This window comes from Oncorhynchus mykiss, chromosome 24 (assembly GCF_057628025.1).
Source record: "Oncorhynchus mykiss isolate SJ-2025 chromosome 24, ASM5762802v1, whole genome shotgun sequence".
NCBI lineage: Eukaryota > Metazoa > Chordata > Actinopteri > Salmoniformes > Salmonidae > Oncorhynchus > Oncorhynchus mykiss.
The window spans coordinates 12,892,495-12,916,473 of record NC_143045.1 but is presented as its reverse complement, the minus strand read 5'-3'; the positions used below and the strand labels follow the sequence as shown (position 1 = coordinate 12,916,473).

At 42.7% G+C, this 23,979-nt stretch overlaps 1 protein-coding gene across 1 annotated transcript in view; it reads right to left on the bottom strand.

The window, feature by feature from the left end:
• ubash3bb (ubiquitin associated and SH3 domain containing Bb) overlaps positions 1–23,979 on the bottom strand; it is a 40,020-nt gene that overhangs the window by 2,846 nt on the left and 13,195 nt on the right. Inside the window, exons 2-13 of the mRNA XM_021582276.3 lie at positions 19,681–19,734; positions 18,846–19,032; positions 18,040–18,238; positions 16,811–16,980; positions 16,275–16,483; positions 15,878–16,025; positions 10,582–10,705; positions 10,273–10,395; positions 8,441–8,533; positions 3,447–3,591; positions 2,107–2,213; positions 46–155 (exon numbers count right to left, since the gene is read on the bottom strand). Of these exons, the coding sequence (XP_021437951.3) occupies positions 46–155; positions 2,107–2,213; positions 3,447–3,591; positions 8,441–8,533; positions 10,273–10,395; positions 10,582–10,705; positions 15,878–16,025; positions 16,275–16,483; positions 16,811–16,980; positions 18,040–18,238; positions 18,846–19,032; positions 19,681–19,734 (1,669 nt within the window). The remainder of the gene's footprint in view (positions 1–45; positions 156–2,106; positions 2,214–3,446; positions 3,592–8,440; positions 8,534–10,272; positions 10,396–10,581; positions 10,706–15,877; positions 16,026–16,274; positions 16,484–16,810; positions 16,981–18,039; positions 18,239–18,845; positions 19,033–19,680; positions 19,735–23,979) is intronic.

The window sequence follows — 23,979 nt, the reverse complement described above, 5'->3', positions numbered from 1 at the left end:
AAAAGAAAACATCACATTGAGCGAGTAAAATAAACTCCAGCTGACCTTCCTGACTACTTGGATGAAGTCCTTGGAGGTCTGAGGGCTGCGGCCCTGGAGCTGTCGGGTGCAGGCCTCCAGAGAGGAAGCGTGGGCAACAATCAGTATGTTGTTTCCTACAGAGTGGGAGATGAGGAAATGAGGGAACGGAAGAACAACACGGACCAAATGAATCCCAATGTTCATCCCACACATGATGTTTCTGTATCACATCTGGGTTAGAAAAGTATTTGTTTTCTTTCAAATACCGTGAGCGTTTGATTGAGCCTGTCTAGAGTGGAGTGGGAGATGAGAAGTGTTTGCACTTTTGGGATCCATTGTGGAATCCATTGATTCCATTGCGCCAGGCAAGCTCAATCGAGCACAGCTAAAGGATTTGAAAGATACAGTGAGGCAAAAAAGTATTTAGTCAGCCACCAATTGTGCAAGTTCTCCCACTTAAAAAGATGAGAGATGCCTGTAATTTTAATCATAGGCAGACAAAATGAGTAAAAAAAATCCAGAAAATCACATTGTAGGATTTTTTATGAATTTATTTGCAAATTATGGTGGAAAATAAGTATTTGGTCAATAACAAAAGTTTATCTCAATACTTTGTTTATACCCTTTGTTGGCAATGACAGAGGTCAAACGTTTTCTGTAAGTCTTCACAAGGTTTTCACACACTGTTGCTGGTATTTTGGCCCATTCCTCCATGCAGATCTCCTCTAGAGCAGTTATGTTTTGGGGCTGTTGCTGGGCAACACAGACTTTCAACTCCCTCCAAAGATATTCTATGGGGTTGAGATCTGGAGACTGGCTAGGCCACTCCAGGACCTTGAAATGCTTCTTACGAAGCCACTCCTTCATTGCCCGGGCAGTGTGTTTGGGATCATTGTCATGCTGAAAGACCCAGCCACGTTTCATCTTCAATGCCCTTGCTGATGGAAGGAGGTTTTCACTCAAAATCTCACGATACATGGCCCTATTCATTCTTTCCTTTACACGGATCAGTCGTCCTGGTACCTTTGCAGAAAAACAGCCCCAAAGCATGATGTTTTCACCCCCATGCTTCACAGTATGTATGGTGTTCTTTGGATGCAACTCAGCATTCTTTGTCCTCCAAACACGATGAGTTGAGTTTTTACCAAAAAGTTATATTTTGGTTTCATCTGATCTTATGACATTCTCCCAATCTTCTTCTGGATCATCCAAATGCTCTCTAGCAAACTTCAACTTCAGACGGGCCTGGACATGCACTGGCTTAAGCAGGGGGACACGTCTGGCACTGCAGGATTTGAGTCCCTGGCGGCATGATGTGTTACTGATGGTAGGCTTTGTTACTTTGGTCCCAGCTCTCTGCAGGTCATTCACTAGGTCCTAGTGTGGTTCTGGGATTTTTGCTCACCGTTCATGTGATCATTTTGACCCCACGGGGTGAGATCTTCCGTGGAGCCACAGATCGAGGGAGATTATCAGTGGTCTTGTATGTCTTACATTTCCTAATAATTGCTCCCACAGTTGATTTCTTCAAACCAAGCTGCTTACCTATTGCAGATTCAGTCTTCCCAGCCTGGTGCAGGTCTACAATTTTGTTTCTGGTGTCCTTTGACAGCTCTTTGGTCTTGGCCATAGTGGAGTTTGGAGTGTGACTGTTTGAGGTTGTGGACAGGTGTCTTTTATACTGATAACAAGTTCAAACAGGTGCCATTAATACAGGTAACGAGTGGAGGACAGAGGAGCCTCTTAATAAAGAAGAAGTTACAGGTCTGTGAGAGCCAGAAATCTTGCTTGTTTGTAGATGACCAAATACTTATTTTCCACCATAATTTGAAAATAAATTCATTAAAAATCCTACAATGTGAATTTCTGGATTTTTTATTCTCATTTTGTCTGTCATAGTTGAAGTGTACCTATGATGAACATTACAGGCCTCTCTCATCTTTTTAAGTGGGAGAACTTGCACAATTGGTGGCTGACTAAATACTTTTTTGCCCCACTGTAAGTACTAATTGAACCCAGGACTGTTATTTTTATTCACATCCCATCCAAAGCCACAGCAGTGACTGAACCCTGCACCATAATTACCCATGTTTTTGCAGTCAGACAGAATGTCTTTGGTCACTTGGTAGCTCCGGCTCATGTACGTGTCATAGGACTCCGACACGCTAAGTTTGGTTATCGGTATGAGAGGTCTGTGGGAAGAAACAGTGAGAACATGTGAGACAGAGGTATGGCTGAAAAGGCTCTGGCCCTGTCCAGTAACAACCCTTAGCCCCTACCTTTACCACTTCATTTACATAGGTCAGAAGGAATTAAATAAGCATAGGCAATATCGTAGTAGCTCCATAATCTTCTATGATAGTCTTAATGGAATGTTGACCATATTATTTGTATATATCTGGTTTCTTTATAGCTGTGCCTAGGTCCAAGGCTATAGGGACTAGGGGTTGGGCCTAACTCTGCGTTTACACATAGAAGCGGCATCGTGCTGTGAAACATTGGAAGCCATTAATTTTCAGTGGGGTGAAAAGTACCCTATTGTCATATTTGAGTGAAAGTAAAGATACCTTAATAGAAAATGACTCAAGTAAAGTGAAAGTCACCCAGTAAAATACCAACTTGAATAAAAGTCGAAAAGTATTTGGTTTTATATGTACTTAAGTATCAAAAGAAAAAGGTATAAATCATTTACATTTCCTTAAATCAGACGGCAACATTTTTACAATTTTCTTTTTTTTATGTACGCATAACCAGGGGCACGGCACACTCCAACACTCAGAACTTAAGTTACAAACGAAGCATGTCTTCAGTGAGTCCGCCAGATCAGATCAGAGGCAGTACGGATGACCAGGAATGTTCTCTTGAGAAGTGTGTGAATTAGACAATTTGTCTGTCCTGCTAAGCATTCAAAATGTAATGAGTACTTTTGGGTGTCAGAGAAAATGTATGGAGTAAAAAGTACATCACTTTCGTTCAGAATGTGTGAAGTAGAAGTAAAAGATGTCAAAAATATAAATAGTAAAGTACAGATACTCCAAAAATAACTTTCAAGTATTTTTACTTAAGTATTTTACACCACTGTTCATTTTAAATGTAAGGAAAGCAAAAGAAGCGGAGTGGGCGGGGGACTGTTGAGCGATGCGAGCACGGACGTGGAAGCAGAAAAGGGCAGGCAGAATTTTCTTCAAATCCTCGGTGATATCGCTATGCGAGTGACCAATCGAATCTCACCATAGCTTCCAACTCCTACTGGATTGGCTGACAATAGCTGTTGATACGTAGCACTACCTAGCATGCTTTCAAGCTTGTTAGCACCCACATGAGGGCGAGGCTAGCGTGGCTAGACGAGTGACGCTTGTTTAGTGTAAATGGCCAGTAAGATTACAGGTTGGAGGTGAACCAGGAAACAGTCTTTCCTGTATCACCTGTATGTTGTGTCAACAGTGAAGTGGGATGCAGCCAGGTCTGTGGGAGGGATCCAGGCAGGAAGAGAGCTCCCAGAGACCCACTTGGTCCACTCGAATAGCCCTGGCTCCACTCTGATCTTCAGCTTGCCATCCTGCTGCAGACCTGCAAGTGGAGACAGAGGCACATCAGCAAAAGAGGAAGACTGCAGTCTCTGCTACACACAAAAGCCCTGTCCAAAAACAACCCGTAGCACCCTAGCCCCTAGGCATTTTTGTAGATCTGAAAGCATTGGATTAATGTAAGCGATATGGAGACAATTTCCCTTAGCCTATCAGCAGTGGCGTATATTCATGGATGGAATCAGTAGGTGTGTCCAAACTCTTGACTGGTACTGTATATATAATAATAATTTACTAATATTTTTTAAAATCTTTTATCTTTCAGCTCTCTGTGCTTCATAATTCTCCTTCAATTCACAAGAGGCTGAATGTATTTCACCGGAGAAAGCATCCGAGCGAGCGAAACATCGCCCTTCTGTCTCTGTATATGTGTAGGCCATTTATCTGATACTGTTTGATCCAAAACAGTATGACATTGTTGCCACCCGTATAAAATAATATCCAATCAGCATTGAGCTAAACTGAGTGAGCTCAACTGTGAATGGTCCTGACGCACCAAAAAAAGTCTCAAGGGAAGCCAGTTTGGATTTGGCGTCAAATCACATTGAGAGCATACTCATTGACAGAAAAAAAATGAATTGTTGCATCTCGTTGTGTTGTTGTCCTCTGGTGGTTAGCTAGCTAGCTAGCTAAACATTGTTCCTTTCCTAAATTAGCCATGGATGGAGTTAGGGATTTGGACTTGTGGTTTTACTTAATTGTCTGTACTGGCCAATGATTATAACGGAAATTCTGATCCAACCATTCATTCATACATTGTCCCCTTGGCCTGAGGGGATGGAAGTTCAATATGTAGCTAGATGTAGAAGGTTTATGTTAACTAGCTAACGTTGCCCATGAAAGGAAGTTAGGCTAGCGAGTAAGCATTTTAGCCAGGTAGCCTAGGAAAAGAAAAAAGAAAACCGTGTACTGTAATATACCGTTTCGTCAACATATTTTTTTATGTACCTTTATTTAACTAGGCAAGTCAGTTAAGAACAAATTCTTATTTTCAATGACGGCCTAGGAACAGTGGGTTAACTGCCTGTTCAGGGGTAGAACAACAGATTTGTACCTTGTCAGCTCGGCGGTTTGAACTTGCAACCTTCCGGTTACTAGTCCAACGCTCTAACCACCACTCTTTTCTACTTGCACAAACATGCACGCACACACACGCACACACGCACACACACACACACACACACACACACACACACAAACACACACACACACACACACACACACACACACACACACACAAATCAGAACCATGGACAGCCACATCATATTTAGCTTACGTTAATTGGACTATATTGTTTTTGGTCTCTTTTAGACTGTATTAGACTAACCATAGGTGATTTGATGATGTTGATATCTTGAAGTTGAAATGGTGCTGTTATAGTGGAGGCAGCTCGTGTTTTATTTGCGACTTGCGGTAACTCACCGTGGTTATAAATCAATAGTTGTTTAGTATTCTGAACATTTTGGAACATTAACTTGCTGTTGGTCACTGTTTGTTACATGCACTATGCTTTGTGGAGTCCGGTTTTGTGATGAAACAAAGGTGTAGTTGAATTTATTCTGCCACTGTGTCTTCTTATTGTCTGGGCCTTAGGCCTAAATATCACGGTGTTAAGGCATATGAACTAACCGGTTATAGAGCAAAGAACGCAATTATCACAACACATAGGTTTTAATACCCACGCACCGCTACTGCCCATCAGAAGGAAAGGGAAATACTACCATATTGACTAATGGTATCAAACCCCTCTCAGATCTAAATACAGTAAGTGCATTTCTACCACTAAAGGGGCAATCCCCGGTTGAAACAATAACAAAGTGTACTCCCTGCCACTGTTTCAGGGATGGGGCCGGAGAAAAGGTAACCATTTTCAAAGCTATGGACACAGGTATGGATGCAAGAACTGACCATCCATGATATAATATGATAGTTTTAACCATGTTTGTAGGCTATACAGTGTATGTTTACATTTACTTGTTTAGAAACATTGGAGTAAAAAAAACATATTTTGGTTCGGATGGGGTATGACAGTTGCTAAGCTTATGAAGCATTTATAAATTAGATTGTTTACATATAATTCCAATTCAGATTCACATCAACTTTATTATCCCATCATTATCCCGCCAAATTCATTTGGTCATGTGTTTAAAAAGACATAAAACATGAAAACACAGAAACTACACAAAATAATTCATTCAAAGTGCAATAGCTTCACATTTAAAGTGAAAGTGCAATATACTATATACTGGAGGGACAAACAGACTATCTATTATACAACCTAATGGCTGTTGGAATAAAATAGTCCCCATATCTATCTGTTTTAATTTTCTCTTGAAGAAGTCTCTTTCCTCTTGTCCGAATGCTGCTGTGACTGAGTTTTGAGTGAAGGGGATGAGTACCGTCCTATAAAATGCTTTCAACTTTTAGGAGGATGAGTTTTGTGTACATGTTGGTGGCTGATTCTTGATCTATACCAATTATCCTTTCCGCCGTCTTAATCAAGTGCTGAAGCTTGACTTGGTCTTGCACTCGCATGTTTCCGAACACACATATCAGACCAGAGTACAGCACACTCTGGACAGATTTATAGAACATTTGTAAGATACGGCGGTCAACATTAAACTGGTTCAGTTTGCATTAAAAAAATATTAATATTAATATTAATATTAAATATTAAAATATAATTTAGATTCCCCATTTATTTTCGTAGGTGGTAGTGGAGTTTTGTTCCTTCTGAAATCAATTTCCATCTCTTTTGTTTTCTTAACGTTTATTTCAAGAAAGTTATTTGCACACCACTGGACAAATCTTGCAGTTCCTCTAACAAAACCTTGAATAGAGGCTTGGTCTGGGTGGAGGAAACGCTCCACAGCGGTATCATCTGCATATTAAACAAATAAATGTGGGCTGCGTCAGAGGCTTGACAATCGTTTGTGTACTGATGGGTTCTGGCTAAACTTGGAATATTGTTAATTATCAGGTATCCTATTGAAATATTGAGTGCTATAGTCTAGAGTCTACACCAGAAGTTAATGGTTATCTGTAGGAGGAATGTTTATGGTGGAGGCAATTAAGCTTGGACTGTAATGAGTAAAGGAAGGGCAATCACATGTGGCAGACACTGATAAGGATGGAGATATGTGGTTTCGCGAGGAAGGGGGTCGAGGTCAGGTCAGGTCACATTAAGGGAGAAGGATCAGTTTATTGCCCGTATCACTTAACTTCCTGCCTAGCAATAAAGATTTCACGTTTAGAGAGGAGACTCCACCCAAATTGGGGTATATATACTATCGCTGGTGGAAACACATTTTTATCTGTTCAGCTGTTCGATCAATGGGGTGAATAAACTTGGTTGGAGCTTTCATAGTGTCCGTCAACTTCTTACTCTGATATTTAGAACCTAACAGTAGAGTGTGTACAGTATCGGTGAAAGCACGCAAACCTGAGGGGCTCCCGTATTCACCGTTCAAAATGTAGAGATGGCGGAGGTAAACTTCAATTGTTGAGTACGGTTCAAAAGGAAACTATTAATCCACTTAATCAGTAGAGAGTTGACACCCAAATTCACCAGCTTATCCACCAGTAGGTGGGGTTGGATGGTGTTAAACGCGCTACTGAAGTCAATGAATGCAATTTTGATTAGGCTATTTGTCTTTTCTAAATGTTGGTCGATATTGTTCAGCATGTGCAGTAACGCATCATCAACACCCCAGCTGGACAGTTGGAACAACTTCTGGAACGGTAATGCGGTATCCGCTGCCTCTTACAGGTCATCGGCGCTGTCCGTCAGGGCCGCTCAGTCAGTGGACTCAAAACAGTCCTGGAGGCCTTCAGTAGTTTCAGGAGTCCAGCTTTAAAAAAAAAAAAAACACGGTGCACCTGGCAACCTTGGTTAGCACGCACTGTGCCCGGCCCGCCACAGGAGTCGCTGGTGCACGATGAGACAAGGATATCCCTACCGGCCAAACCGTCCCTAAACCAGACGACGCTAGGATAATTGCGCGTCGCCCCACAGACCTCCCGGTCACGGCCGGTTACGACAGAGCCTGGGCGCGAACCCAGAGTCTCTGGTGGCACAGCTGGCGCTGCAGTACAGCGCCCTTAACCACTGCACCACCCGGGAGGCCCTGGAGTCCAGCTTTTAATCTCCACCTTTTCAGCCTTCTCTCCCTGCAGACGCGCTTTGTAGACTGGCATGAGCTGAACCATGTTATAATCTCAACCCCCAAGATTGGGTAGTGCTTTGGAAAAATACGCACCTGGGATGTTACCTTAACAGACGTCCAGACAGGCTTCATTTGGGGTAGGACATGTCACATATTGCTGATATGATGGTAAATGTTCAGATATATTGCACACGTTACAGTCTCCCATGATTAACTCCAATGCTTCAGGTGACTCTGTCTCAGCCTGGGATACAAGGTCATGAATCTAGTCGGCAGCTATTTGGATGTCAGCGGAGGACGCTATGTAAACAATAAATAATCAGACCTGATTTATTTCCTGTGGCAGGTCGTATGGCCGTAGGTTAAGAGCAATGAGTTCAATGTCTTTAGTGCAGACCTTGTGCTTAGTTGTAATGTGGGCAGGATTGCAGTACTTCGCAACTTTAAAACACTTTAAACAGAAAAACAAAAACAGGAAGAGACGAGCACAAATGACCGTGTCGCTGCAAGAACAGACGCCACAACACTCCAACCTCAGCCCCAAAATGGATGTAGCAACTGCACATTGCCCCTTTAAGTCTTCATCAAATGTTAGAGAGGATTATGGATGTTTAAAAAAAATCCTAAATAGGATTTGTAGTGGAAAGTAGCTACAGGCTGGTTACCTTTGAGGATGTTCTGAGCAGTCTGGACACAGCGCAGAGAGGGCGAACAGTACACAAAGTCTATCACTGTGTTGCTCTCCAACAACGCCTCGCCTGCAACACAGACAGACAGATAGACAGGGGAATAGATTGTTATCACGCTGCAATGAAACATGAGATATGGAATTGGGCAGATACAGTGCCTTGCGAAAGTATTCGGCCCCCTTGAACTTTGCGACCTTTTGCCACATTTCAGGCTTCAAACATAAAGATATAAAACTGTATTTTTTGTGAAGAATGAACAACAAGTGGGACACAATCATGAAGTGGAACGACATTTATTGGATTTTTCAAACTTTTTTAACAAATCAAAAACTGAAAAATTGGGCGTGCAAAATTATTCAGCCCCCTTAAGTTAATACTTTGTAGCGCCACCTTTTGCTGCGATTACAGCTGTAAGTCGCTTGGGGTATGTCTCTATCAGTTTTGCACATCGAGAGACTGAATTTTTTTCCCATTCCTCCTTGCAAAACAGCTCGAGCTCGGTGAGGTTGGATGGAGAGCATTTGTGAACAGCAGTTTTCAGTTCTTTCCACAGATTCTCGATTGGATTCAGGTCTGGACTTTGACTTGGCCATTCTAACACCTGGATATGTTTATTTTCGAACCATTCCATTGTAGATTTTGCTTTATGTTTTGGATCATTGTCTTGTTGGAAGACAAATCTCCGTCCCAGTCTCAGGTCTTTTGCAGACTCCATCAGGTTTTCTTCCAGAATGGTCCTGTATTTGGCTCCTTCCATCTTCCCATCAATTTTAACCATCTTCCCTGTCCCTGCTGAAGAAAAGCAGGCCCAAACCATGATGCTGCCACCACCATGTTTGACAGTGGGGATGGTGTGTTCAGCTGTGTAGCTTTTACGCCAAACAAAACGTTTTGCATTGTTGCCAAAAAGTTCAATTTTGGTTTCATCTGACCAGAGCACCTTCTTCCACATGTTTGGTGTGTCTCCCAGGTGGCTTGTGGCAAACTTTAAACGACACTTTTTATGGATATCTTTAAGAAATGGCTTTCTTCTTGCCACTCTTCCATAAAGGCCAGATTTGTGCAATATAGGACTGATTGTTGTCCTATGGACAGAGTCTCCCACCTCAGCTGTAGATCTCTGCAGTTCATCCAGAGTGATCATGGGCCTCTTGGCTGCATCTCTGATCAGTCTTCTCCTTGTATGAGCTGAAAGTTTAGAGGGACGGCCAGGTCTTGGTAGATTTGCAGTGGTCTGATACTCCTTCCATTTCAATATTATCGCTTGCACAGTGCTCCTTGGGATGTTTAAAGCTTGGGAAATCTTTTTGTATCCAAATCCGGCTTTAAACTTCTTCACAACAGTATCTCGGACCTGCCTGGTGTGTTCCTTGCTCTTCATGATGCTCTCTGCACTTTTGACAGACCTCTGAGACTATCACAGTGCAGGTGCATTTATACGGAGACCTGATTACACACAGGTGGATTGTATTTATCATCATTAGTCATTTAGGTCAACATTGGATCATTCAGAGATCCCCACTGAACTTCTGGAGAGAGTTTGCTGCACTGAAAGTAAAGGGGCTGAATAATTTTGCACGCCCAATTTTTCAGTTTTTGATTTGTTAAAAAGTTTGAAATAGCCAATAAATGTTGTTCCACTTCATGATTGTGTCCCACTTGTTGTTGATTCTTCACAAAAAAATACAGTTTTATATCTTTATGTTTGAAGCCTGAAATGTGGCAAAAGGTCGCAAAGTTCAAGGGGGCCGAATACTTTCGCAAGGCACTGTAACATAGCCTACTACTATGTGTTGACAACCACATACCCACTATTCGTGCTTGTGTGGAACCAAACACAGTGATGGGGGTGTCCATGTTGTAATCTCTGTGTCCTCCACTCCACATGGGCAGGCTGACTGGCATGTTCAGGTTAGTGCGCACATATCTACCTGTAGAACAGAACACCACAACCCAGCACACTGCTGTTATGGTTTCAAAACCTACAAAGAAAACTGCTCTTTTATCTATCCTATCAAAAACATCAGATTCATCCAAACTCAAAATGTATGACTCCTTTGAAAGCACACTTGCTTTTAGGATTGCACCTCCAGTACCATTGGTCTGACTCTGCTCACCTTTGGAATCAGAGCACAGTGAAAGCCAGTGTTTCCCAAACACCACATCCATCCGCTCACCGTGCCGGCAGACAAACAGGGTCCGCTTGGGCAGCCGAGAGTGATTGCTGCTGACCCGAAGCACCTATGAAACAATACAGTGAATTGGGGACTCAAATCCATAACATTTCCCAACATTTTCGAGAATTGATCAGTACACAAAGATTCCTTGATGCCCTTCCAGACTCCCTCTGCCTACCCAAGGACGTCAGAGGACAAAAATCAGTTAACCACCTATGCAGTTGCACCCCTAAAAACTAAAAACATTTCTCATAAGAAACTAGCTCCCTGGTTCACAGAAAATACCCGAGCTCTGAAGCAAGATTCCAGAAAATTGGAACGGAAATGGCGCCATGCCAAACTGGAAGTCTTACGACTAGCTTGGAAAGACAGTACCGTGCAGTATCGAAGAGCCCTTACTGCTGCTCGATCATCCTATTTTTCCAACTTAATTGAGGAAAATAAGAACAATCTGAAATGTATTTTTGATACTGTCGCAACGCTAACTAAAAAGCAGCATTCCCCAAGTGAAGATGGCTTTCACTTCAGCAGTAATAAATTCATGAACTTCTTTGAGTAAAAGATCATGATTATTAGAAAGAAAATTACGGACTCCTCTTTAAATCTGCGTATTCCTTCAAAGCTCAGTTGTCCTGAGTCTGCACAACTCTGCCAGGACCTAGGATCAAGAGAGACACTCAAGTGTTTTAGTACTATATCTCTTGACACAATGATGAAAATAATCATGGCCTCTAAACCTTCAAGCTGCATACTGGACCCTATTCCAACTAAACTACTGAAAGAGCTGCTTCCTGTGCTTGGTCCTCCTATGTTGAACATAATAAACGTCTCTCTATCCACCGGATGTGTACCAGACTCACTAAAAGTGGCAATAATAAAGCTTCTCTTAAAAAAGCCAAACCTTGACCCAGAAAATATTTTAAAAACTATCGGCCTTTATCGAATCTTCCATTCCTCTCAAATTTTTTAGAAAAGGCTGTTGCGCATCAACTCACTGCCTTCCTGAAGACAAACAATGTATACAAAATGCTTCAGTCTGGTTTTAGACCCCATCATAGCACTGAGACTGCACTTGTGAAGGTGGTAAAATACATTTTAATGGCTTTAGACCGAAGCTCTGCATCTGTCCTCGTGCTCCTAGACCTTAGTGCTGCTTTTGATACCATCGATCACCACATTCTTTTGGAGAGATTGGAAACCCAAATTAGTCTACACGGACAAGTTCTGGCCTGGTTTAGATCTTATCTGTTGGAAAGATATCAGTTTGTCTCTGTGAATGGTTTGTCCTCTGACAAATCAACTGTAAATTTCGGTGTTCCTCCTATTGTTTTCACTATATATTTTACTTCTTGGGGATGTCATTCGAAAACATAATGTTAACTTTCACTGCTATGCGGATGACACACAGCTGTACATTTCAATGAAACATGGTGAAGCCCCAAAATTGCCCTCGCTAGAAGCCTGTGTTTCAGACATAAGGAAGTGGATGGCTGCAACCTTTCTTACTTTTAAACTCGGACAAAACAGAGATGCTTGTTCTAGGTCCCAAGAAACAAAGAGATCTTCTGTTGAATCTGACAATTAATCTTAATGGTTGTACAGTCGTCTCAAATAAAACTGTGAAGGACCTCGGCGTTACTCTGGACCCTGATCTATCTTTTGACGAATATATCAAGACTGTTTCAAGGACAGCTTTTTTCCATCTACGTAACAATGCAAAAATCAGAAACTTTCTGTCCAAAAATGATGCAGAACAAATAAACAATGCTTTTGTTACTTCTAGGTTAGACTACTGCAATACTCTGCTTTCCGGCTACCCGGATAAAGCACTAAATAAACTTCAGTTAGTGCTAAATACGGCTGCTAGAATCCTGACTAGAACCAAAAAATTTGATCATAGTACTCCAGTGCTAGCCTACCTACACTTGCTTCCTGTCAAGGCAAGGGCTGATTTCAAGGTTTTACTGCTAACCTACAAAGCATTACATGGGCTTGCTCCTACTTACAGTGCCTTGCGAAAGTATTCGGCCCCCTTGAACTTTGCGACCTTTTGCCACATTTCAGGCTTCAAACATAAAGATATAAAACTGTATTTTTTTGTGAAGAATCAACAACAAGTGGGACACAATCATGAAGTGGAACGACATTTATTGGATATTTCAAACTTTTTTAACAAATCAAAAACTGAAAAATTGGGCGTGCAAAATTATTCTGCCCCCTTAAGTTAATACTTTGTAGCGCCACCTTTTGCTGCGATTACAGCTGTATGTCGCTTGGGGTATGTCTCTATCAGTTTTGCACATCGAGAGACTGAAATGTTTTCCCATTCCTCCTTGCAAAACAGCTCGAGCTCAGTGAGGTTGGATGGAGAGCATTTGTGAACGGCAGTTTTCAGTTCTTTCCACAGATTCTCGATTGGATTCAGGTCTGGACTTTGACTTGGCCATTCTAACACCTGGATATGTTTATTTTTGAACCATTCCATTGTAGATTTTGCTTTATGTTTTGGATCATTGTCTTGTTGGAAGACAAATCTCCGTCCCAGTCTCAGGTCTTTTGCAGACTCCATCAGGTTTTCTTCCAGAATGGTCCTGTATTTGGCTCCTTCCATCTTCCCATCAATTTTAACCATCTTCCCTGTCCCTGCTGAAGAAAAGCAGGCCCAAACCATGATGCTGCCACCACCATGTTTGACAGTGGGGATGGTGTGTTCAGGGTGATGAGCTGTGTTGCTTTTACGCCAAACATAACGTTTTGCATTGTTGCCAAAAAGTTAAATTTTGGTTTCATCTGACCAGAGCACCTTCTTCCACATGTTTGGTGTGTCTCCCAGGTGGCTTGTGGCAAACTTTAAACAACACTTTTTATGGATATCTTTAAGAAATGGTTTTCTTCTTGCCACTCTTCCATAAAGGCCAGATTTGTGCAATATACGACTGATTGTTGTCCTATGGACAGAGTCTCCCACCTCAGCTGTAGATCTCTGCAGTTCATCCAGAGTGATCATGGGCCTCTTGGCTGCATCTCTGATCAGTCTTCTCCTTGTATGAGCTGAAAGTTTAGAGGGACGGCCAGGTCTTGGTAGATTTGCAGTGGTCTGATACTCCTTCCATTTCAATATTATCGCTTGCACAGTGCTCCTTGGGATGTTTAAAGCTTGGGAAATCTTTTTGTATCCAAATCCGGCTTTAAACTTCTTCACAACAGTATCTCGGACCTGCCTGGTGTGTTCCTTGTTCTTCATGATGCTCTCTGCGCTTTTAACGGACCTCTGAGACTATCACAGTGCAGGTGCATTTATACGGAGACTTGATTACACACAGGTGGATTGTATTTATCATCATTAGTCATTTAGGTCAACATTGGATCATTCAGAGATCCTCACTGAACTTCTGGAGAGAGTTTGCTGCACTGAAAGTAAAGGGGCTGAATAATTTTGCACGCAATTTTTCCGTTTTTGATTTGTTAAAAAAGTTTGAAATATCCAATAAACGTCGTTCCACTTCATGATTGTGTCCTACTTGTTGTTGATTCTTCACAAAAAAATACAGTTTTATATCTTTATGTTTGAAGCCTGAAATGTGGCAAAAGGTCGCAAAGTTCAAGGGGGCCGAATACTTTCGCAAGGCACTGTATCCCTCTGATTTGGTCCTGCCGTACATACCTACACGTACGCTACGGTCACAAGACGCAGGCCTCCTAATTGTCCCTAGAATTTCTAAGCAAACAGCTGGAGGCATGGCTTTCTCCTATATAGCTACATTTTAATGGAATGGTCTGCCTACCCATGTGAGAGATGCAAACTCGGTCTCAACCTTTAAGTCTTTACTGAAGACTCATCACCTCAGTGGGTCATATCATTGAGTGTAGTCTGGCCCAGGAGTGTGAAGGTGAACGGAAAGGCTCTGGAGCAACGAACCGCCCTTGCTGTCTCTGCTTGGCCGGTTCCACTCTTTCCACTGGGATTCTCTGCCTCTAACCCTATTACAGGGGCTGAGTCACTGGCTTACTGGTGCTCTTTCATGCCGTCCCTAGGAGGGGTGCGTCACTTGAGTGGGTTGAGTCACTGATGTGATCTTCCTGTCTGGGTTGCCCCCCCCGTGGCGGAGATCTTTGTGGGCTATACTCGCCCTTGTCTCAGGATGGTAAGTTGGTGGTTGAAGATATCCCTCTAGTGGTGTGGGGGCTGTGCTTTGGCAAAGTGGGTGGGGTTATATCCTTCCTGTTTGGCCCTGTCCGGAGGTATCATCGGATGGGGCCACAGTGTCTCCTGACCCCTCCTGTCTCAGCCTCCAGTATTTATGCTGCAGTAGTTAATGTGTTGGGGGGCTAGGGTCAGTTTGTTATATCTGGAGTACTTCTCCTGTCTTATCCGGTGTCCTGTGTGAATTTAAGTATTCTCTCTTTCTTTCTCTCTCTCGGAGGACCTGAGCCCTAGGACCATGCCTCAGGACTACCTGGCATGATGACTCCTTGCAGTCCCCAGTCCTGGAAAAGCTGGCTAAGGGAATCGAGGTGAAGCTAGGCCTATTATTTGACCATGCTGGTCATTTATGAACATTTTAACATCTTGGCCATGTTCTGTTATAATCTCCACCCAGCACAGCCAGAAGAGGACTGGCCACCCCTCATAGCTTGGTTCCTCTCTAGGTTTCTTCCTAGGTTTTGGCCTTTCTAGGGAGTTTTTCCTAGCCAACGTGCTTCAACACCTGCATTGCTTGCTGTTTGGGGTTTTAGGCTGGGTTTCTGTACAGCACTTTTTGATATCAGCTGATGTACGAAGGGCTATATAAATACATTTGATTTGATTTGATTTATACCAGAAAAACAGCTTTGCTATTGAAGCAAGGGTATTATAGTTTTGTCGTTTTATATTTGTTTTTTTATTAAAAAAGGTACTGTGAGAAAAAAAACGTACAAACTAAAACTGAACATAATTCATGATTGTTTTTATTATATTTGAGTTCGTTTTGGAGTCAAAGATAATATTTTCCATGTAGTTTTAGTTTTTCAAACCTGTTTGTTAATTATTTTATTTCAGTTTACTAAAATCATTTTTTCATGATTCGTTTTCATCTACTATAATAACCTTGAATTGAAGTCATTCTTCAAGAATAAGAATAATCATTTTTCAAGATGAAATGCTAGGCACTAGTTATCCTGGTCAGGAAAAGCTCCTGGCCCTAAAAATCACAAATGTATAGTTCAGTTAAAGAGACTTCCTTAAGGCCAGTACCTGCATGGGATGACAGATGAGGCTCAAGGTGGGTGTGTCCCCAGGGCTTGTGTTGTCGAGGAGACGGCTGTCCAGCAGCCCATCGAATAGGCCCCTTTCCCTGCTCACTTTGTCCGAGGGGGCGGAGCAACTGAAGAAGGAGTGTGATCTGCACAGGGTAGAGGACACAGAGGACAAGAGTAGAGGACAGGGTAGAGGACACACATACTCACTACTACTCATTCATCACTACTGACTACTGAGCAGAACTCTCCACGCTCTTCTACAGTTCCTTCGGGATTGAATGAATTGAAATGGAATTGACCCCAGCACAAATGTTGTGGACCGAGAGCTGTAAGTAAGAAGCTGGTAAAAATAATACATTCTCAAACTGGCACAGCACATTCTGAGGGCTCACCCGTGGAAGACCCAGGTGTCACACTCGTCTGCCCGGCTGACGTAGTTCTCAGGCAATAGGCCGGACAGCCCCGTGGCCAGGGAGGACCCGTAGACCCAGCCCTCGCTAGTGTTGTTCTGCTCCAAGGGAGACATGAAGACAAAGTCGCCCGGGACCAGCTCCAGCTCGTCCTCATTCTGAGGGGCGTAGGGATACATCACGCGCAGCGTCTGCAACAGAGGGAGGGAAGGACACAGCTTGAGAACACCCATGCCTTATCTAGCACCATAATACAGTACAATGCAAGGCTATAGGTGTAAATGAGCAAGCCTGTAAAGGGTCACTCTGATATTTACAGCCATTTCTAAATTAATTATACTGTATATTCCCATTGATTCTTGAAGAATATAACTTATTATAAATGCCTCATGAGCTTGTATTGTAAAATGTACAAGGTCCATGTCATGGTATTGATTAGTAGAAAGTACAAGAGTAGTATTGGATGTGAAATGAAGGTGGACAGGGTTTGCGTCAGAAAACAAGGTGGTTATTATTACCTCATGATTGGCAAACCGTATGTCCCGGGAAAAAAGGACAGCCAGCCAATCACAGCCTAGCTTCACCTCGATTCCCTTAGCCAGCTTTTCCAGGGAGGTCAAGTGACTGGTGGGGAAGTGGTAGGCTAACGTCACATGGAGCTGCTTCTTATGGGGCTCTAAATGGACATCTGAGACAGAGAGAGGAGGAACGAGTGAATAAAGGTAAAGAATATGAAGAAAGTCACCTGTGTGCTTGCGCACACACACATTTTCTTAATGGGTGTTATGATAAAGACCATACACTCTTAGAAAAAAAGGTGCTATCTAGAACCCAAAAGGGTACTGAAGGCTGTCCCTATAGGAGAACCCTTTGAATAACCCTTTTTTGGTTCCAGGTAGAACCCCATTTGGGTTCAATGTAGAACCCTTTCCACAGAGGGTCCTAACATGGAACCCAAAAGGGTTCTACCAGGAACCAAAAAGGGTTCACCTCTTTTGGAACCCTTTTTTCTAAGATTGTAGGCAGCTCATGAGTTTTTTATTTTGGGGAAGCTTACAATTTATCCTACCATTTTTACCTATCTGCGTGCCATGGAACTATAGGCCAATGCAGCAGTGAGCCTATACCTTCCACTTTCAACTAAGTAAAATACATAGGCCTAAAGCCAACGAATAAAAACAGTAGAAAATCTCTACTCCACCTATCTGCCTCACTTTCTATCTGTCTTGAGCTATCCTTAGTGAAGTGCAACATTGTATCAACTCAGCAGGTTGCGTGCTCAGGCGTGTGCTCGCCCTCAACGTTATCAGACCAGAGAAACTACACACATGCTCATTGTTCACATGGAGCACACCAAACAAAAGTCAATGAAAAAATTGATAAAACTCCTAAATGATGGTTATGAAATAAACCAAAACTTGTTTCTCACAAGTGTAGCAGGTTGTGAACTCTGCAAATAACGTTTCCACTCTGAGAATGAGAGCAGTAAATTACTGTAATACATGCATTAACAGAAATGTATGTAACTAAATGAAGGAGATTAATGCTACATTTACTAGGCCCACTGGTTACATATGTAATGTCAATTGATAAAAAATAAACAATCAAAAGGCCAACAATTCACACAATGAAACAATGAATGTGCAACAATTCGCGGGAGACAGCTGAGAATATTCTGGAAAGCTGAGTGCATGCATTCTGGAGATTGGGTGTGTGTCCAGGTGTCACAGGCAGAGAAAGTCCCTACCAGCTTTTCTGGCAGCCTCGGAAGCAAAGTCAGCAGCAAACTGCTTGAGGACCTCTGCGATCTGCTCCTCAACAAAGAGGCCTATGAAGTTGAAGGAGGTGTAGAGCTCCAGGGGCAGGGGGCTAGGGAAACGACCCCTCCATTGGTCCACCGTGGCCTGCAGGGCCTCCAACAGGGCGTCCACCTTGTTGTCTGCACACTGGGGGTCAGGGTAGAGTCTGAGTACCACACAAACACTGAGTCTTACATCAACAATAGTGCCAGTTCTCCAAACACAGACAGTCTAGTCCTGGACTTAGAAGTCTGCTCAATTGAGAATTGCCATTAAAAGCACGTTTTTGTCCGGGACTAGGATTCATCTGTGTCTGGGAAACTGGCCCGTACTAGACAGATGATACAGTCTCTTGACCTCAATGGGACTTCCTGGATAAATACACACTTAGAAAAAAGGGTTACAAAAGGGTTTTTCACAGTCCCCATAGGAGAACCCTTTTCAGTTACAGGTAGAAACATTTTTGGTTACAGTTAGAACTATTTTGGGTTCTGTGTAGAACCCTTTTAACAGAGGGTTTACATTGAACTCAAAAGGGTTCTACCTGGAACCAATTAGCGTTTTTTAAAGGGTTCTCCTATTGGGACAGCCAAAGAACACCTTTGTGAGTGTAGGCTCAATTAAAATGTTAAAATAAAGAGTCATACGTCAATGTTAAGTAACATAATCATAATACTTAATGATGAGCTGAATTAGAGGAGCATCTATGTGTTGATGTATGACCGTGAGGCGTGTCATTTCCCCCTGGGCTCACCATGAAGAACTGGCAGAGTGTGATGTGGGGGAAGATGTTGTGGGCCTTGTTCTTTCCGCAGGTGACGCGGGACTGCTGCCAGAAGTGATGGAGCTGATTCTGCAGGGGTCCGCTGGGGCGCAGGTACAGGACATACTCTCTGGGCAACGGGTCATCCAGGAAGGGGTCATCCACATGGGAGAACAGCCTGAGGAAGAGCAGGAGAAGAGGAGGAGGAGGAGGAGGCTTAACAATGACTGAGGTAGAAGATGGGTGGGGGTGGGGGGGCTCCAATGTAGCTGTTTTTATCTCAATATAAAATAATTTCCGGGTAACAATTAAGTACCTTACTGTGATTGTTTTCAATTAAAATTGTCAAAAGTAAAGCAAAAAACTGCTTCTTAGGAAAGAGCCAAGCAAGAATTTAGCTAGGACTGTCTGGGAGTGGTCTGAGTAGGTAGGGGAAGGTTTGGAACTCTCTTTCTTATTGGTCTATTAACAGATTTACCACCTGGGGATGTCACCATTCAGGCCAAAACTCCATCCTACCAAAACAAGCTGACATTTCAGGCAGTCTTTTCAAACAGCTCGTACACTAAAAGGGCATTATCATAACTTTCACAATTTCACGGTATCATTTCAACCTCATAGTGTGGAAATATATATAAAACACAGGAACATCTAGTTTTTGACTGCAGTGAGCCTTGAAAGAAATATAGTCATTCACACCTGGCTAAATAGTAAGAGTACACACATACGCAGTACAGCAGAGGGCAGCATCACACTTACCATAACATTATCACAGTTCAACATGGGTCATCTCTGGGAGTGTATGTATGTGTGTGTTAGAACTCACCAGTCACATGCTGCCTGTACATTCCTGCCTCCTGTTGATACTAGTGCCTTCAATCTGCAAAGACGGAAAACAGTGATGGCTACAATGCTTCCCTTTGAAGGTTTTATTTCCAATGCTTGTATGCAGTTTCCTTATTTGCATCCACTTATGGTATTTTGTAACATTGTTACTAAAATATTTAATGAGATGTTGTATGGTGAAGGCATATATAGCCTACATATCGTGCATTGAATCTCACTTCTCTTTATAGCCATACCGAGAGGGACAAAGTCAGAGTTGACGATCTCTGTTCCCTATTTGTCTCAGATAAGTGACAAAAGCTACATCCCAAATGGCACCCTATTGCCTATTGGAACCCAGCAAAAGTAGCGCACAATATAGGGAAAAGGGCGCCATTTGGGAGACACAAATTCACACAGTGGTAATAAGCAATACTGAGGGAGAGTTCACGAAATGCATTCTTTGAAATGTTGGTCGATATTGTTCAGTATGTACAGTAACGCATCATCAACACCCCTGGAGGCGCGGTGTGCCAATTGGTTTGGCCTGTTGTTTTTAGGTATTGGGAAAATCAGCCACTTCTTCCATGAGTCTGGAATTATCCCACTGTTCAGTGACAGCTGGAAGAACTTCTGGAACGGTAATGCGAGCTGGTCTGCGCATGCCTGAAGTGCCTTGTTCCTGATGCCATCAGGACCATGTGATTTTCGTGGGTTCACACATTGAAAGTGTTGCTTGATGTCATTCACGGAGATCTGTATATCAACAGCTGGTATGCTTTCTATACTGTCCAAGGCCACTTTCTGCTGTGATTTAGAATCACACATGTCAAACCTACAATTGAAACTGTTCAAATCATCAAGGTCATTTTCGACAGTCATACATTGTCTCTTTGGTTTGTAGCCTGTGATGGTTTGTAGCCCTTCCCAGGCTTTCATACTGTCCTTGTCCTTGAAAAGGTTTTCTATTTTTTTTGTTCTGCCTTGCACTCTTTCATTTTGCTTTTGAGTTGCCTCTTAATATTTTTCCCGTCCTTGTTACTGCCACCTGATTTAAACACTCACTTTTTCGGGTTGGGAAGCTCTTTTAATTCCTGAGTTACCCACAATTTATTACTGGGGAAGATGTTGCCTTTCTTTTTGGGAATAACGAGATCCTCACAGAAACGGATGTACTCTTCCACGTCATCGGCGCTGTCCGTCAGGACCGCAGTCAGTGGACTCACAACAGTCCTGGTGGCTGTATCTTTAGTCATGGGGAGTATGGTTTAGCAGGAGTAGCACAGCCATTATTATTATAATTATTTTTTATTAAACTAGGTAAGTTAGTTAAGACTCAAATTCTTATTTCCAATGACGGCCTAAACAGTTCAGTCTGATTTAGTGGACAGTCATGCTAAGCTAATCATACAGTTTTAATAAGAAAGGGTGGAGGAGATTACTCAATATTGTATGAGTGTGACTGAAACACAGAGGTGTGAAATAAACAACCCACCTCACATAATTTCCACTCAGCCATTTCAAATGTCAAAATCAATTGATCTACGAAAATAGACACACGTGCTCAGTCACTCCCCAAAATGGCAGACTGCACAGTATGTGACGAAATGACTACCTCTACTACTGCGTTGTGAGACAGCTTCCTAAATCCGGCAGCACCTGGAGGCCTGGTTAACAAGCAGTGGATGGAGCATGCTGATTCAATTATTCTTCTTAGACCCTCAGAATCTAATTAGAGACTACTCAAGGGAAGGGGGGGAAAAAAGTGGAAATTGCTAATGCAATTTTCCACTCTGGGGACTATAATCTCCATGGCACCCGCAGTGGTGGAGAACAAGAGAGGACCTAGTTCCGAGACCTGGCGGACACTAGTAGTGAGACCAGGTGGTGCAGAGACCCTCTCCAATGTAAATGTTTATCTACATTTCTGATTAACGGGAGGGATGCAGAGCGTCTCAGGGCTCTGATCTAGGTCTGGTTTGGACAGGGCACTTAAAAGTGGTCTGGCACTAAATGGCACAATATTGCTCCAGTTCAGCTGACTTCTGTACCCGCACACAGGTCGACGCAACAGTGTCAAAAGGGTATGGGAGAGCAAATACATAGGAACAACAAACTCAATGTGTGCATGTGTATCTTCAATATTTCATCATACTCCATGCAATAGAGGTAGAGTGCCCCAGAGATGTGTTGCCTTCTTCTCCCGCATCACACTTTCCCCAGCAGAAGCCCCTAGGGAACCCCCAGGTGCCAGGTCATCTGGAAGAACGACATCGCAGCTGAAAAGGGAGATTGTTCAGGTGTAATCTGCAAACAGAAACTTGAGTCAATAACCACAGCTCTGTGCTTCCGCTGAGGATCCCACACAGTCCCTGTTCGCTCGTTCCTCCTTCTCTTCATCCTCAATATTTGCCATTGTTATATTCATCTTGCCTATCAACAGAATTCCCACTCAAGTAACCGTCCAGTGGAAATCTCTGTTATTCTGTTAACTCTTACACCAATCATTTTGTTGACTTATCCTGTACTTGTATTTGTGGCCAAAGCATAAATAAATAAACAAATAAATATATATTTTTGCGTCTGTTTCCACACCGCCCCTGCTACATCTGTGTATATGACAAGCCCTGTCCAAGAGTGGAAGCTAAATGTGGCCTATGTACCAAGTGTGAATCAGAGAGGTGTAGCGATCTCATCACTCTAACTGAATATGTTAGGTGCATAACACAATCATACATACAAAAGCCACAGTTGTATGAGTTCAGCTACATTCAGCTCAGAATAGTTCCGACCGCAATGGAAAAAAACAGCCAGCTGCTTTTGACTTGTGGCTTGCTCTCTGTTCTAGAGATCCCCTGTGAACTGCACAGACCTCCTGGAACAGGTAGCGAGAGCCTTCTCCCTGTCAGGCTGTCTATGGGCTGCGCTGAAATCAAACCCCCAAGAGTATCGCAGTGCTTCCCCAGCCACACTTCATATGCTTCTGGCAGGAAAAGCCTCAGAAGTACATCAGCTGAGGACAACGTGGTCGGTCTTTCTCAGGTCTGAACGATGTGTAAAATAAGCTGCGGTCACTGGTATTTAAAGGTGAAGATCATACGCCTTGCAATCAGCGGGAACGGCTGGAATTAAGAGAGAAACAGCGTGACTGCTAGATCCCGGCCACATGTGAACACATCGTAGGCGAAGTTGGCAGAGACACTGAAGGCTGTGCTGTGCTGTGCTGTGCTGTGCTGTGCTGTGCTGTGCTGTGCTGTGCTGTGCTGTGGTTGTCCACCACAGCAGGATGAGAGCAACCTCAAGTATGAACATGGTGTAGAAACTGACTCTTAACTGCTGTCTTTTCTGCTCCCTGAATTCATTTGAATTCAATTCAACTTTATTTCCCCCTAGGGCTACTACAATAAATAAAGTTCCCAGAATATACTTTTTATTGAGCGGTAAAGTAGTTTTACCAGGGCTGGGATGAATTTAGAAATGGATTTCAAATTAATATCATTATGACTGTATTTGAATTATTAGAATTATTAGACTGTTGTGTGTCTGTAGCATGGAAGAGCTTCATTGTGAGGTATTCATTTACACTATTACCCCCACACACCCATGTCTTGCTTCGCAGTTTCCCAACCTATCACATCTGTCCTACAACCACATGATATCAACCATCCCACAGGTCCATGTGCACTTGTAATCAACTACATTTTGCTCTGTGAGTTTGGGTTCAAGGCAACCGAGAGGTTTGGATCCGGTGGGATCCAGTTTCTTCCAGAACGGATGAAGTACAGATGCTGTACAACATTCTGTTTTGCGAGCTAATTAAATGTTTGTCCAATCTAGGAATAACAAAATAAATATATACATTTCAAAACACACGATGTTGTCTGCATCTGATCAAAGTACGGTGGAAATCAATGTAGAAGACCGTCCGTGAGAGCCTTCTCACCAAGTTACCACTCTCTAGCAGTCTCTTCGGATCATACAGTGCACTTGTAAAGTATTCAGACCCCTTCTCTTTTTCCCCATTTTGTCACATTACAGTCTTATTCTAAAATTGATACAAAAATCTACACACAATACCCCATAATGACACATTTTTGCAAATGTATAAAAAATGTAAAATAGAAATACCTTATTTACATAAGACCCTTTGCTATGAGACTTGAAATTGAGCTCCTGCATCCTGTTTCCATTGATCATCCTTGAGATATTTTTACAACTTTATTTGAGTCCAACTGTGGTATATCCAATTGATTGGACATGATTTGGTAAGGCACCTAGTCTATATAAGGTCCCACACTTG